This window comes from Salmo trutta, chromosome 6, assembly GCF_901001165.1.
Source record: "Salmo trutta chromosome 6, fSalTru1.1, whole genome shotgun sequence".
Classification (NCBI taxonomy): Eukaryota; Metazoa; Chordata; class Actinopteri; order Salmoniformes; family Salmonidae; genus Salmo; species Salmo trutta.
In genome coordinates, this window is record NC_042962.1 from 54,628,934 (window position 1) to 54,644,501 (window position 15,568).

Below are 15,568 nucleotides of genomic sequence, written 5' to 3' on the forward strand. Positions count from 1 at the left end.
CCCCCTCTCTGTATCTCTCTCCCCCCCTTTCTATCTCTCTTTCGCTCTCTATCTCTCTCTCTTTCTCTCTGTTCCTCTCTCTATTTCTCCCTCCCTCTCTCTCTGTCTCTCTCTCTCTCTCACACACACACACACACACACACACACACACACACACACACACACACACACACACACACACACACACACACACACACACACACACAAACAGAGGGAGATTACTAAGGGCTAATCTCTTAACAAGGGGTGACAGGCTTGAAAGTACTGTGGACTGAGAGGGAGAGAAAGAAAGAGGGATAGAGTGACAGAATCTGAGAGGAGAGAAAACAAGCCCTCTGAAAGACAAATCAACCCACAGTGCAACAGATAAAAACTAAAGAAACATACTATATTCCTGACGTGTAGACTGGCTGCATCGCCTGGTAAATCTTCAGGAAAGGACGACAGCCTGCGAGGGAAAAAAATAACAAAAGAAGAAAAAGTATTCCAAAATGAAACAATTATTTATTCTCATTGAATGAAAAAAATTGAAGAAAAAATTAAGTTGAAAAAAATGAATCGTGAATCATTTCTAATAATGAAATAAAGGCTATCCTGCTGCAGACTCACCTCCTTTGGACTCGAAGTTGGGGATGCCGTGCATGATGACGTGGTGCAGGAACAGAGGCTTGTTGTTAATCTTGATGTGGCCAGAGAGCAGACCACTGAAGTAACGTACATACCTACACACATCCACACAACACAGTCACAGCGTGAAACAGAGGGACAACCCTTCAATGTCATGCACCATGAGTCTGGCAAGCAAGACTAGCAAACACGCCACATCTATTATCAAAGAGGCTTCGCACACTATGGAGATGTCAGAGTGAATTGGAGTGTACGAGCGCCAGGCCGCTCTGCCTGCCAGGCAGGGGAATGTTGTGTTGTGTTGTGTTGGTGAGCTCTGCCTGCCAGGCAGGGGTATGTTGTGTTGTGTTGTGTTGGTGAGCTCTGCCTGCTAGGCAGGGGTATGTAGTGTTGTGTTGTGTTGGTGAGCTCTGCCTGCCAGGCAGGGGTATGTAGTGTTGTGTTGGTGAGCTCTGCCTGCCAGGAAGGGGTATGTTGTGTTGTGTTGTGTTGGTGAGCTCTGCCTGCCAGGCAGGGGTATGTAGTGTTGTGTTGGTGAGCTCTGCCTGCCAGGCAGGGGTATGTAGTGTTGTGTTATGTTGGTGAGCTCTGCCTGCCAGGCAGGGGTATGTAGTGTTGTGTTGGTGAGCTCTGCCTGCCAGGCAGGGGTATGTAGTGTTGTGTTGGTGAGCTCTGCCTGCCAGGCAGGGGTATGTAGTGTTGTGTTATGTTGGTGAGCTCTGCCTGCCAGGCAGGGGAATGTTGTGTTGTGTTGGTGAGCTCTGCCTGCCAGGCAGGGGAATGTTGTGTTGTGTTGGTGAGCTCTGCCTGCCAGGCAGGGGAATGTTGTGTTGTGTTGGTGAGCTCTGCCTGCCAAGCAGGGGTATGTTGTGTTGTGTTGGTGAGCTCTGCCTGCCAAGCAGGGGTATGTTGTGTTGTGTTGGTGAGCTCTGCCTGCCAGGCAGCCTGTTAATGATACTAACGATGATTATGCAGAGTGTGACCTCTGTTCCAGAGGTCGGCCCATCTCCCCACCACCCCTGTGCTCCCCCCGCGCTCCGCTGGCAGCCGCCAGATGGTTCGGTCTCCCAAATGAAATTAGGTCGGAGCAGGAAGCAATCACAGACCAGCTGGGTTGTGTAAGGAGCTCCCTGTGTAACAGCGGGGTCACGCCGGAAAACACGGCCACACAGATTCTGACATATTACAGTTACTACTGTACAGATATATATATATAATGTTGGGCTGCCACAAAGATCAAGTCTGGATAACCATCCGCCATTTTGGCTCAAAACATTCCACTCAAGGATCTAACCTAGATTCTAATCTAGAGTGGAATTTCCTCACAAGAATGTTGATGATGATTTGATAGTGATACCTCTCAGAACAGAATGTGGTGCATTTCTACGGCAGTGCTGAGACCCCCCCCCCCCCCCCCCCCCAATGTTAATGTCACACATGCCAGACCATAATAAGTTCAGACTGCGGGGAACTGGCTGAGGGATAATTATATCTGAGTAAGGAAACAGCAGCTGACCAGAGGCCAGGCCTAGTGCTGCTACTGCTGTTGTTGCCTGCTGGATACACCTGGGGTTCCCTTATCTGCCACAAACTATGGATCCCAGGTCAGTTTGTATTTACTCAGTAATGACCTATGGCTAGGACTGGGTTAGTGAGATCTGACCCTAAATCAGTTCTAAGCACCACTAAGGGTTCCCTTACAAAGCCACCTATTCAGCATGCCAGATCACTGAGGAGGTGTCAGAACGACCTTTCAGCTCTCAGTGGAATCCTGGAGAATACAAAAAGCTGCTGGGCTTTCCAAAAAACATTATTCCTCCTCAATTATGTCAATTAGGCTTCATTGGGAGGATTAATGGAACAAAAACACAGAGGTATTTCCTGTTTGGGACGCACTGGGAGATAGGGACTGAGGAGAGGAGAGGACGATAGCCTTTGAAACAGTGAGAGTTACACCATGTCATCCATTGACTGGATTCCACTCTGAGAAGTCACGCCCATCTCTTTACCCTTGTTGACTTCTTCAATGAACAGAATGAAGGATACACATTCTAAGAATGGAATCCAGCCGGTTGCTCTCACCAAGGGATCAAACTCATCCAGCCCATAGGAAGTTGTAGGGTGCAAAAACAGGAAAGTGCAAAAACAGGAAGTGAGGTAGTAAGTGGTAACTGACCTTTTCTGGGACGGTTGACCCACAGGAAGCGCTTTGTCTTCGTAGAAGCGCCTCATGGCAAACCTGTCCAGTGCCTGGTCAGCACTGAAGACCACAGGAGAGACAAAGGTCATGATCGGCTTTTCTTCACTGAACACATACAATATACTATACAATAAGTTTGTCCTGAAATGACCCTGAAAAGTGTCCTTACGTTGTCTTCTCCCTTAAAAAACATCCTTAATCGACCGTGTCCCTTAAGAAGTGTCCTTAATCTACAGCTTTTCATCTTTTGCCATCCCCACAATGCTACAGTATCCCAGTAATATTATCTGATCAATGTACAGATGTAGGATCTTAATTTGATCACCCTGTTGCAGGAAAACTTTCCTGAAATGCAGGACATTTTTAACTTATAGTGTATTTGAGGTTAAAAAGTATTCTGAAGTTCAAAAATGTCCATGAATTATAATCCACATAATAATTCACATTTCCTGTTGCTGCAGGATTATTTTCCTACCGTAGCAAACTGTCTCAAATTAAGATCCTACATCTGTAACATGTAACGCTTGTTCATGAGTGTACTGTTTACTCTTCTAGAATGCCACTGACTCTCAAGCATTAAGCAAGATAGAACTGTCTCGAGTATCAAAGAAACAAGTGTGATTTGGCCTTTGTTATTCCTTAGTGAAAGTGTAAGATTGTAAACCCATCCCCCACCCTGAAACATCTGGAGTCTTTACAGGGTATGACATATGTAAATGTTTCTCTTTATTGACCAAAAATACACCAGAGCCTGAACAGAACGTCTTGGCATAACAACCACATCAGTGTTTCATTTGAGGCCTGATCCCGATTCCCTTTGGCCTATCTATCTATTACAGATCTACGTGCTTGTCCTGACATCACCCCATGTTTTTGTCTATGACTTGACCGACATCTCAAGGGGTGAAGCCATAGAAATCAGGGTTGGGGTGAATTCGAATGGTAGTCAGGCAATTCAGGAAGTGATTTGAATTTAAAATCCCAAAATGGAAAAAGCTTTAGACATATATAGCTTCTCCTTTTAGCTTATTGAGAAGTCAATTAAAATAGATGCCCTTTTTGAATTACTGAATTAAAATGTCAGTTTACTTCCTGAATTGACTGCCTTCAATTCAAATGGACCACAACACTGATAGAAATCTAAAATTAAAGTATAGAATGGACAAATGTCTGTTTGTATTCATCTGGAAATATCTGGGAACTTTAAAGATGTATAGAACTTCAAACATGGTGGTGATATTGAATGAATACATTGTTCCATGTTGACTAATAACAAACAGGGTACATGAGGTCAGTTTGTCTGCAGTCAGAAGTCTCTGGTACCTGGCTGATATGTTGACTAATAACAAACAGGGTACATGAGGTCAGATTGTCTGCAGTCAGAAGTCTCTGGTACCTGGCTGATATGTTGACTAATAACAAACAGGGTACATGAGGTCAGTTTGTCTGCAGACAGAAGTCTCTGGTACCTGGCTGATATGTTGACTAATAACAAACAGGGTACATGAGGTCAGTTTGTCTGCAGACAGAAGTCTCTGGTACCTGGCTGATATGTTGACTAATAACAAACAGGGTACATGAGGTCAGATTGTCTGCAGACAGAAGTCTCTGGTACCTGGCTGATATGTTGACTAATAACAAACAGGGTACATGAGGTCAGTTTGTCTGCAGACAGAAGTCTCTGGTACCTGGCTGATATGTTGACTAATAACAAACAGGGTACATGAGGTCAGTTTGTCTGCAGTCAGAAGTCTCTGGTACCTGGCTGATATGTTGACTAATAACAAACAGGGTACATGAGGTCAGTTTGTCTGCAGACAGAAGTCTCTGGTACCTGGCTGATATGTTGACTAATAACAAACAGGGTACATGAGGTCAGTTTGTCTGCAGTCAGAAGTCTCTGGTACCTGGCTGATATGTTGACTAATAACAAACAGGGTACATGAGGTCAGTTTGTCTGCAGACAGAAGTCTCTGGTACCTGGCTGATATGTTGCTGTAATGCATGTAGGCAGCCACCACCACTCCAGTCCTCCCACGGTTCCCCTGCAGAAAGAGAGAGAGAGGGCGGGAGAGAGGGACAGAGAGGGAGAGAGAAGGGGGAGAGGGAGAGAGAGAGGGGGAGAGGGAGAGAGAGGGAGAGAGGGGGGGAGAGGGGGGGGAGAGAGAGGGGGGGATGGGGAGAGAGAGAGAGAGAGAGAGAGAGAGAGGGAGATATACTTTTTAAGAAAGAATACAAGGCTATTTTTAGTTACACACTTTAAGGTCGAACAATGTTTATACCTGCAGTGTAGACATGTAAATGCTGTACAGTGAGTTAGATTTAAGTGACCAGGCTATTTTCAAGCCAAACTGCCACAGATTGAATTTGATCAAACTGCCTGGTTATATTTATCACAATGACATTGTTTGTGGTCAAATCCAAATGAAGATAGAAACGCAACACTACCGGAGAAACCTTTGACCCTCAACTCGGAAACAGCCCGTGGAACATTTCTGACTGAGGCGATAACAAATAGCATTTAATCAAATGAGGCGTTTCTGAATGGAACAGTTTTTCCATCTTGACCAAAAGCTTCAATTTCAGGATGAGGGGGAAAATAAGCGTTGGTAACCATGGGGATGCTCTGTTTGCTACCACTTGTTGTACATATTGAATAAAATGTACCCCCACAGACTTATCAAGTTACTACTCACTATTCAGCTACATTGACTCAAAGTCTTTAACACCGATTGATAGAGACTTAGATGAAGTTTTTAAAGTCGTTTTTTGGGTGAGTTACTGTAGTTAACATTGGATCATTCATGACAAGTTGTATGATGAATCATTGGGCCTGAGCGGTTGGGGGAGGAGGATGTGCTGCCAAAGCACAGGCAGCAGCAGCAACAGTCTCTATTAGAATCAAATGACTCTCATGTTCACTGGATATCTTTGTGATATACGGCTTCAGTCTAACAGTCTGCAGTTAAGGACCATTTAAGTGTTTTACCAGCAATACTAGAATGTGGAGGACTTGTCTTCCAACTACAAGACAGCTTGATTATCCCACTTTGTCCAATGAGGTACAGGGAAACAGTTTGGTGCCTTTCCTTTTCGACCAATGAGCTAGGGAGACAGTTTGGTGTTTTACCTCCTTACCAATGAGAATTGAGGACATACAGAGTAGAGTATTCATAGGGGACTTTCTCCCTGGGGCCTGGCTGTCTGCTTTCACACTCTTCAAACAGAGAGCACCCTCTACTGTCCTTAACACAGTGGACCACGGCATACTGTAACACTCCCGGGAAGAAACCCTTCCTTCCTCCCTTCCCTGGAGTGATCAGTGATCTGTAAGACCACGGGACCCTGTTCCAATACTTTGACTATGTATCCTTCCTTCCTCCCTTCCCTGGAGTGATCAGTGATCTGTAAGACCACGGGACCCTGTTCCAATACTTTGACTATGTATCCTTCCTTCCTCCCTTCCCTGGAGTGATCAGTGATCTGTAAGACTACGGGACCCTGTTCCAATACTTTGACTATGTATCCTTCCTTCCTCCCTTCCCTGGAGTGATCAGTGATCTGTAAGACCACGGGACCCTGTTCCAATACTTTGACTATGTATCCTTACTTCCTCCCTTCCCTGGAGTGATCAGTGATCTGTAAGACTACGGGACCCTGTTCCAATACTTTGACTATGTATCCTTCCTTCCTCCCTTCCCTGGAGTGGTGTCCGACCACCTACCTTGTTGTGAAGCACCACTACATTGTGTTGGTCAGCGTTGAGCCAGGTGTCCATGGCCTTGCACATGCTGCAGATCTTATCCAGGGCCGGAGCATAATGGTCTGGCCAGCCAAACTCCAGCACCTACAGGGGGCCACACAGACTACTATCACATATCAAAACTTCCACCACTACCATTGCATTTAGGAGAGGTGTGTGTGTGTGTGTGCGTGTGTGCGTATTTGTGTGTGTGTGTGTGTGTGTGTGTGTGTGTGTGTGTGTGTGTGTGTGTGTGTGTGTGTGTGTGTGTGTGTGTGTGTGTGTGTGTGTGTGTATGTGTGTGTGTGTGTGAGAGTATTTGTGTGTGTATACCTTGTGGTTAAGCTTGGTGATGTCATTCCTCCGCTCACTTAGGTTGAGGAGCTGAAATCACAAAATCCACATCAATAAGAATGACCAGGAAACAGTTGTCCATCAGCAACAGGACGTGACAGGGTGCACGAAAAGCCACCACACCAACAGACAGGCCCGGTAGTGAGGTAGAGCAGTGGCAGGACAGGGGATCTCACCAGATAGTGTTCCCCGTGTTTGGAGGCCAGCATGGAGGCCACCTCCTTGATGTTGGAGGTGTAGCTGCGCTCCTCTGCTCCGCTGGGGAAGGAGACAGAGATGATCCTCTCGGTGATGTACACCAGGTCCACCTCATAGCTCTCCTCCATGGCCTGCAGCAGACTGACACTGCTGGGGAGAGGAGAGAGGAGAGAGGAGAGAGGAGAGAGGAGAGAGGAGAGAGGAGAGAGGAGAGAGGAGAGGATAGATAGTTAGATATGTGATGTACACCAGGTCCACCTCATAGCTCTCCTCCATGGCCTGCAGCAGACTGACACTCCTGGGGAGAGGAGGGAGAGGAGAGAGGAGATAGTTAGATATGTGATGTACACCAGGTCCATCTCATAGCTCTCCTCCATGGCCTGCAGCAGACTGACACTCCTGGGGAGAGGAGAGAGGAGAGAGGAGATAGTTAGAGAGGTGATGTACACCAGGTCCACCTCATAGCTCTCCTCCATGGCCTGCAGCAGACTGACACTCCTGCGGAGGAAGATACTTAGAGCTCTGACAAAACGTTTCAGAGTACTGAGTGCTGATCTAGGATCAGCTTCTCCCTGTCCATATAATCTTGCTCCTTATGATCTACAAGGTCAAACTGATCCTAGATCAGCACTGCTACTCTGTATGAATATGGCCCCTGATATCTTACAGGGTTTGTACATCAGCACTAGTCTATAAAGCTCTTCCTTGGTGGCTCTTGTGTGTGGTATCTATTATCTATCATATCTTTGATGTGTGAGTCTTCAGTACTGACAAACCGATGTGATTTATGTCTATGGTAATAGAAGTGGCGTCATATGATATCACACATGTTTTCATAAACATCTTCAACCCTAGTTCTTCAGTTCAGAACAAAGTGTTCTGGAATGATCCAAGCGGGTATTGCACAATCATTGTGATCAGTTCACCCAAATCCCGACTCCCAGATGGCTGTTAGATGGGAAACGTAGCTGGAGAAACAGGCATGGTTGTCACAGTGATCTGACAACAGGATAGAATACATCCCGATGGGTTTTTGATAGGCCTGTGTCCATGTATTTCAGTGTGTGTTGAGCTCTATGGGTATCAATGAAGCGAAACGTGAGGTCAGAGAAACAGGTGTAAACGTGGCCGCATACTGCAGTAGATGAGGAATAGTGACAGCCTGGATAGAGAGGGACAGACAGTGGTCTCTCTTACCGTGATGACCTTCGTCTAGTCTGCTCACTCTTACAGGACCTTGGGGTTCCCTACAGGGAACACAGAGAAGGTACAGCACACACTCAGTCTCCTTGATCAACTTGGCATTGTTTGCGTTTGATGTAAGTGTGCGAGTGAGTGTAATACACAACTGCATTGTACATTCCACATTAAAGCACACTGCATCTGGTCTGCAACTATATCAAATCCAAACACAACTGGATAGAATTTAGCCATGATGAGATGCGTCCATTGCTTTGAACGAACATGATATCCCTGGGGCCTTACTTGTACCCAGTGTCCCCCATCCCCAGTCTAACTACAGATAGAAAAGCAGCGGAGAATATTGAGGATTCATTTCAACAACGAGGGTGATTAGCAGTAGACAATAGATCACAGTGTTCAGACACAAAGTGCTGTGTTCTAAAATAGATGCTGTCGGACAGCTGGTGCTTTAAACACATAGTATTACCATGGTATTAGCCTGTCTATGACCCTGGTGACGGGGTGGTGATGGGTTGGTTGGTTAGTGGCATGCGGCAACAGTCTTAAACAGCTTTCTTTGCTCGTCTCCTCGTCTCCTCGTCTCCTTACCTTCATGGTAACGTAATCCAACAACATTAGGAAACATCTAATTACTGACAATTGGTTGTTTCCTGTTACTGAAATCTAACTGACATCACATATTTGGCGTGTCCTGCAACCAACCAGCCAACCAGCACACTCATGGCAAAGGCTACAGGTTGAAACGTTCCGTTTGATATGCTAGCAAGGTACTGTATGTTTGAAATGTGAAAATACCCCAACATTTAAACTTAGCCTGTACAGTACATAGCTGTCTGTCTGTCTGTCTGTGTTTGACCCTTCTGTAAGAGTTACATTGACATCTACACCCTGCCATCTGTCTGTCCATGGTCATGAAGACAGGGAGATGGGGACAGGGAGACATCTACCAATACTGGGACATCACTAGGTCTGTCTTTAGTGATCCAACATCCTTTTTACCACAAGGCAAGCACTGACTTCCCCGTCTGTCTGGAGAACATACACAGCACTATGTGAAGGAGGATAGAGAGGACCTGAACAGAACAGAAGGTTATGCACACAGTACAGAGCTCTGTGTTGCCATTGTTCCATTCATTTCTCTGTGATGAAACTAATCCTAGTCAGGCAAAAGGAAAACCCATTATTCATAGTGATGTGACTAGAAACAGATGCTGCCTGCTGGAACCAGGGACACTGTTGCTCGAAAACTGCAACAATATGTCTGTTCACAGGGGACAAGAGTGGCAATTACATAAGAACAAGGTCTCTTGCATCACACACATGGCATGGACACACACATACACACGCCTGTATACACACGCAGAACTAAACGTGTACACACAACACAACCACCAAGCCTCTAATACAATCTGTGTCCAACCATCCACACACACACACACACACACACACACACACACACACACACACACACACATTTTCTTTTTCATCAGCTATAACTCAGAAAGATATCCCTAAGTGACTGTTACTGTGTGTGTGTGTGTGTGCGTGCGTGCGTGCGTACGTGCGTGCGTGCGTATGTGTGTCCTGCGTTCCCACCTCAGTAATACTCATCACAGTTATCAAAACCAGCTGTAAAGATACACTACCCAGCAGGACCAACAAACGACCAAGAAGAGAAACACACAGAGACAGGAGGAAGACATTCAATGAAAGACTACAACACAGAGACAGGAGGAAGACATTCAATGAAAGACTACAACACAGAGACAGGAGGAAGACATTCAATGAAAGACTACAACACAGAGACAGGAGGAAGACATTCAATGAAAGACTACAACACAGAGAGACAGGAGGAAGACATTCAATGAAAGACTACAACACAGACAGGCGGAAGACATTCAATGAAAGACTACAACACAGACAGACAGGAGGAACACATTCAATGAAACACTACAACACAGAGACAGGAGGAAGACATTCAATGAAAGACTACAACACAGAGACAGGAGGAAGACATTCAATGAAAGACTACAACACAGAGAGATAGGAGGAAGACATTCAATGAAAGACTACAACACAGAGAGACAGGAGGAAGACATTCAATGAAAGACTATGACAAAGAGAGACAGCAGGAAGACATTCAATGAAAGACTACAACACAGAGACAGGAGGAAGACATTCAATGAAAGACTACAACACAGAGAGACAGGAGGAAGACATTCAATGAAAGACTACAACACAGGCAGGGGGAAGACATTCAAAGAATGACTACAACATAGAGACAGGAGGAAGACATTCAATGAAAGACTACAACATAGAGACAGGAGGAAGACATTCAATGAAAGACCAAAACACAGAGAGACAGGAGGAAGACATTCAAAGAAAGACCAAAACACAGAGAGACAGGAGGAAGACATTCAAAGAAAGACCAAAACACAGAGAGACAGGAGGAAGACATTCAATGAAAGACTACAACACAGAGACAGGAGGAAGACATTCAATGAAAGACCAAAACCACCAAAGAAGCTTAGATAGTAGACGTTTAACTGTGTTGACTGAAGGAAAAAACATTAAGGTCTTGCTGTTTATGATTACATTGGTATGTACCCACTGGGATTATAATTTTTTTTAATCAATGTTGTTTTCATGTCATTTCAACCCCAAAAAACATGGAAAACAACGTTTAACCTAAAACCAATGACTTGGTGACATTTTTTTGTGATTTCACATTGAATTCACAATAGTTGACAACTCAACCAAATATAAATCAAAACTAGACATTGAGCTGACGTCTGTACCCAGTGGGTAATGCAACAGCGTATGGAAAACTCATTATTAAAGGGGAATTTCACCCAAAATATACAACTTCATATGCCATTCCTCAAGGCACCCTAGATACCCTAAGTACACCCAAATACAAAGTAGGGTATTTGACAGCAGGGAAACATACACTAAACAGACAGATTTGCCCGTCATCCCACCAGGTACACTTCCAGAGTGGGCGTGGCCTACCTTAAATAGGTACTCAGCGCTCCGCCTCCAGGAATTGCGGAAGGAGGCGAGGCGCCTGCGGAGGGCGCCACCTGAGGTCATGGCTGGACTGGACTGGTCTGGTCCGGACTGGACCAGGGTCCCTCTCGCTCTACCCCTTCTGCGTTCGCCCTATCACCCTGGCGAAGGCTTCAATGACCAAATGCCTTGGTTGTCAATCACATAGAAACACCTGGAGTCTAATATCCATATTCGTTTCCTTCCAAGAGACGACGAAGATCTTGTATATGTCCAGTTTGTTCTTTGTTGTTTATTCCTTTGTCATGATGGGACTCTCCTCAAAAAGTGTCAGCCCCAAAACAGGTTCCAGTTCAGTCTTTAACTCTCTCGCTCTCTATTCTTCTCCTCCGTGCCTCTCGTTTGTCTTTCCCCTTTTGTGCTTATTCTTTCTCTCCTCCCGCCCACTTTTGGTTTCTCCCTTCCCTCTTTCTTATTATCCCTCATTATTCCTTCTCTCTCTCTCTCTCTCTCTCTCTCTCTCTCTCTCTCTCTCCCTTCTCTCCTCTCTCTCTCTCTCTCTCTCTCTCTCTCTCTCTCTCTGTGGTTTGTGTCTGTGTGTGTGTGTGGTCCCCCTCTAAATACTACAACGTCTCCAAGTGAATGAAATGTACTTATTGTAAAGCGACACCACCACATCGTGCTAGAGTGAATGCCCTGGAACAGTGGGACTACGAGAGGTCGTCTGTTGGCTAACACTCTTCCCGAAACCCATCCGTTGACCCTTAGCTACCAATTACACATTTCCAGAGTAATTCCAGAGAGAGCTGTTGTTTCCCTCTGTCGTATATATTTGTAACCCTGACTGCTCCCTATAACACTGTTATATACCAGTGATTCAGAGTTGAGAGCAGAAATACTTTCTTCCAGTGCTGACAGAGGTCAGAGAGAGGGGAAGAGCTGAGGAATACAGGAGACCACTGAAACCAGATTACAGAGAGAAAATAAAGTGAGGAGGAGGAACCACTGTGTTAGGTTAATGTGTGTTAGGTTAATGTGTGTTAGGTTAATGTGTGTTAGGTAAATGTGTGTTAGGTTAATGTGTGTTAGGTTAATGTGTGTTAGGTTAATGTGTGTTAGGTAAATGTGTGTTAGGTTAATGTGTGTTAGGTTAATGTGTGTTAGGTTAATGTGTGTTAGGTAATGTGTGTTAGGTAAGTGTGTGTTAGGTAAGTGTGTGTTAGGTTAATGTGTGTTAGGTTAATGTGTGTTAGGTTAATGTGTGTTAGGTTAATGTGTGTTAGGTTAATGTGTGTTAGGTAAGTGTGTGTTAGGTTAATGTGTGTTAGGTTAATGTGTGTTAGGTTAATGTGTGTTAGGTTAATGTGTGTTAGGTAAGTGTGTGTTAGGTTAATGTGTGTTAGGTTAATGTGTGTTAGGTTAATGTGTGTTAGGTTAATGTGTGTTAGGTAAATGTGTGTTAGGTTAATGTGTGTTAGGTTAATGTGTGTTAGGTAAATGTGTGTTAGGTTAATGTGTGTTAGGTAAATGTGTGTTAGGTAAATGTGTGTTAGGTTAATGTGTGTTAGGTAAGTGTGTGTTAGGTTAATGTGTGTTAGGTTAATGTGTGTTAGGTAAATGTGTGTTAGGTAAATGTGTGTTAGGTTAATGTGTGTTAGGTTAATGTGTGTTAGGTTGATGTGTGTTAGGTAAACGTGTGTTAGGTAAATGTGTGTTAGGTAAATGTGTGTTAGGTTAATGTGTGTTAGGTTAATGTGTGTTAGGTAAATGTGTGTTAGGTAAATGTGTGTTAGGTTAATGTGTGTTAGGTTAATGTGTGTTAGGTTAATGTGTGTTAGGTTAATGTGTGTTAGGTAAATGTGTGTTAGGTTAATGTGTGTTAGGTTAATGTGTGTTAGGTTAATGTGTGTTAGGTAGATGTGTGTTAGGTTAATGTGTGTTAGGTTAATGTGTGTTAGGTTAATGTGTGTTAGGTTAATGTGTGTTAGGTTCATGTGTGTTAGATAAATGTGTGTTAGGTTAATGTGTGTTAGGTTGATGTGTGTTAGGTTGATGTGTGTAAGGTAAACGTGTGTTAGGTAAACGTGTGTTAGGTTAATGTGTGTTAGGTTAATGTGTGTTAGGTTAATGTGTGTTAGGTTAATGTGTGTTAGGTTAATGTGTGTTAGGTTAATGTGTGTTAGGTTGATGTGTGTTAGGTTAATGTGTGTTAGGTTATGGTTAATGTGTGTTAGGTAAATGTGTGTTAGGTAAATGTGTGTTAGGTTAATGTGTGTTAGGTTAATGTGTGTTAGGTAAATGTGTGTTAGGTAAATGTGTGTTAGGTTAATGTGTGTTAGGTTAATGTGTGTTAGGTTGATGTGTGTTAGGTTAATGTGTGTTAGGTAAATGTTTGTTAGGTTAATGTGTGTTAGGTTAATGTGTGTTAGGTTGATGTGTGTTAGGTTAATGTGTGTTAGTTAATGTGTGTTAGGTAAATGTGTGTTAGGTTAATGTGTGTTAGGTTCATGTGTGTTAGATAAATGTGTGTTAGGTTAATGTGTGTTAGGTTGATGTGTGTTAGGTTGATGTGTGTAAGGTAAACGTGTGTTAGGTAAACGTGTGTTAGGTTAATGTGTGTTAGGTTAATGTGTGTTAGGTTGATGTGTGTTAGGTAAACGTGTGTTAGGTTAATGTGTGTTAGGTAAATGTGTGTTAGGTTAATGTGTGTTAGGTTGATGTGTGTTAGGTTAATGTGTGTTAGGTTAATGTGTGTTAGGTTAATGTGTGTTAGGTTGATGTGTGTTAGGTAAATGTGTGTTAGGTTAATGTGTGTTAGGTTAATGTGTGTTAGGTTAATGTGTGTTAGATAAATGTGTGTTAGGTTAATGTGTGTTAGGTAAATTTGTGTTAGGTTAATGTGTGTTAGGTAAATGTGTGTTAGGTAAATGTGTGTTAGGTTAATGTGTGTTAGGTTAATGTGTGTTAGGTTAATGTGTGTTAGGTTAATGTGTGTTAGGTTAATGTGTGTTAGGTTGATGTGTGTTAGGTTAATGTGTGTTAGGTTAATGTGTGTTAGGTAAATGTGTGTTAGGTAAATGTGTGTTAGGTTAATGTGTGTTAGGTTAATGTGTGTTAGGTAAATGTGTGTTAGGTAAATGTGTGTTAGGTTAATGTGTGTTAGGTTAATGTATGTTAGGTTGATGTGTGTTAGGTTAATGTGTGTTAGGTTAATGTGTGTTAGGTTAATGTGTGTTAGGTTGATGTGTGTTAGGTTAATGTGTGTTAGGTTAATGTGTGTTAGGTTGATGTGTGTTAGGTAAATGTGTGTTAGGTTAATGTGTGTTAGGTAAATGTGTCTTAGGTAAATGTGTGTTAGGTTAATGTGTGTTGGGCTCATGTGTGTGTTAGGTTCATGTGTGTCGTTATGTGTGTTGTCGTCCCCACCAGCACTTCAAATAACCAACTCATCATCAAGCTTTGATGATTTGAATCAGCTGTATAGTGCCAGGTCAAAAACTAAAATGTGCACCCAGAGGGCCCCAGGACCCAGTTTGGGAAACCCTGTAATAGGTAACTGTGTGTTAGGTTAATACACATCTGAAGAGTTCCTATGACCAGCTCAGATAGGCAGGCTGGTGATAAAAAGGTTGCCCTCTCCTTTTCATTTCCCTCTCCTTTCTCCTCTACTGTCTTCTCTTCCACTCCTCTCTTCTTTTCCACTCCTCTCCTCCCCTCAGTTCTCCTCTCCTTTCTCCTCTACTGTCTTCTCTTCCACTCCTCTCTTCTTTTCCACTCCTCTCCTCCCCTCAGTTCTCCTGTCATCTTCTCCTCTCCTCTCCTCACCAATCACGTCAGAGCCATCCCAGGGACTGCACCTGGAGCTACAGTAAGTGTGACTTAAATCTACCCAGGGTGCATTTGGACTGACCCGGCCGCACCACACTGACTCAATTACAGGCACAATTTGATGCTCTCACTCACAACAATAGCATCTCATATTGGCTAACCAAATAAATATTCCATCATCACTTCCTCTCTCTAAAGCGTTAGTACTGCTGTCTCTGTAATTCTATTATAGGAACACTAAACTCCCTCCCCCTTCTCCTCCTCCTCCTCCTCCTCTGACATTTTGGGATGAAACTGCGAGCATTTCAGGGACACCATGTCACACGCTCTCCTGTTTTTAGTCCACTGTCACCAGCTTTCTGTCTCGTTGTCTAACCCTAACCCTTATAAACCAGAACATCCAACCT

General features: G+C 43.8%; 1 protein-coding gene across 12 annotated transcripts in view; it reads right to left on the minus strand.

Annotated features, from left to right (window-relative positions):
* Positions 1 to 11,842, minus strand: part of LOC115196330 (tensin) — a 49,098-nt gene extending 37,256 nt beyond the window's left edge. For 7 of the 12 annotated variants that reach the window (XM_029757067.1, XM_029757064.1, XM_029757057.1 and 4 more), the window contains exons 1-9: positions 11,337 to 11,841; positions 8,319 to 8,368; positions 7,100 to 7,271; positions 6,903 to 6,953; positions 6,552 to 6,674; positions 4,808 to 4,872; positions 2,804 to 2,887; positions 610 to 722; positions 388 to 448 (exon numbers count right to left, since the gene is read on the minus strand). In XM_029757067.1, coding sequence (XP_029612927.1) covers positions 388 to 448; positions 610 to 722; positions 2,804 to 2,887; positions 4,808 to 4,872; positions 6,552 to 6,674; positions 6,903 to 6,953; positions 7,100 to 7,271; positions 8,319 to 8,368; positions 11,337 to 11,417 — 800 coding nt within the window. In that variant the 5' untranslated portion in view covers positions 11,418 to 11,841. Of the gene's footprint in view, positions 1 to 387; positions 449 to 609; positions 723 to 2,803; positions 2,888 to 4,807; positions 4,873 to 6,551; positions 6,675 to 6,902; positions 6,954 to 7,099; positions 7,272 to 8,318; positions 8,369 to 11,336 lie in introns of all 12 variants that reach the window. The other 5 variants (XM_029757060.1, XM_029757065.1, XM_029757059.1 and 2 more) reach the window with 1 other exon arrangement.
* Positions 11,843 to 15,568: the final 3,726 nt, after the last annotated feature.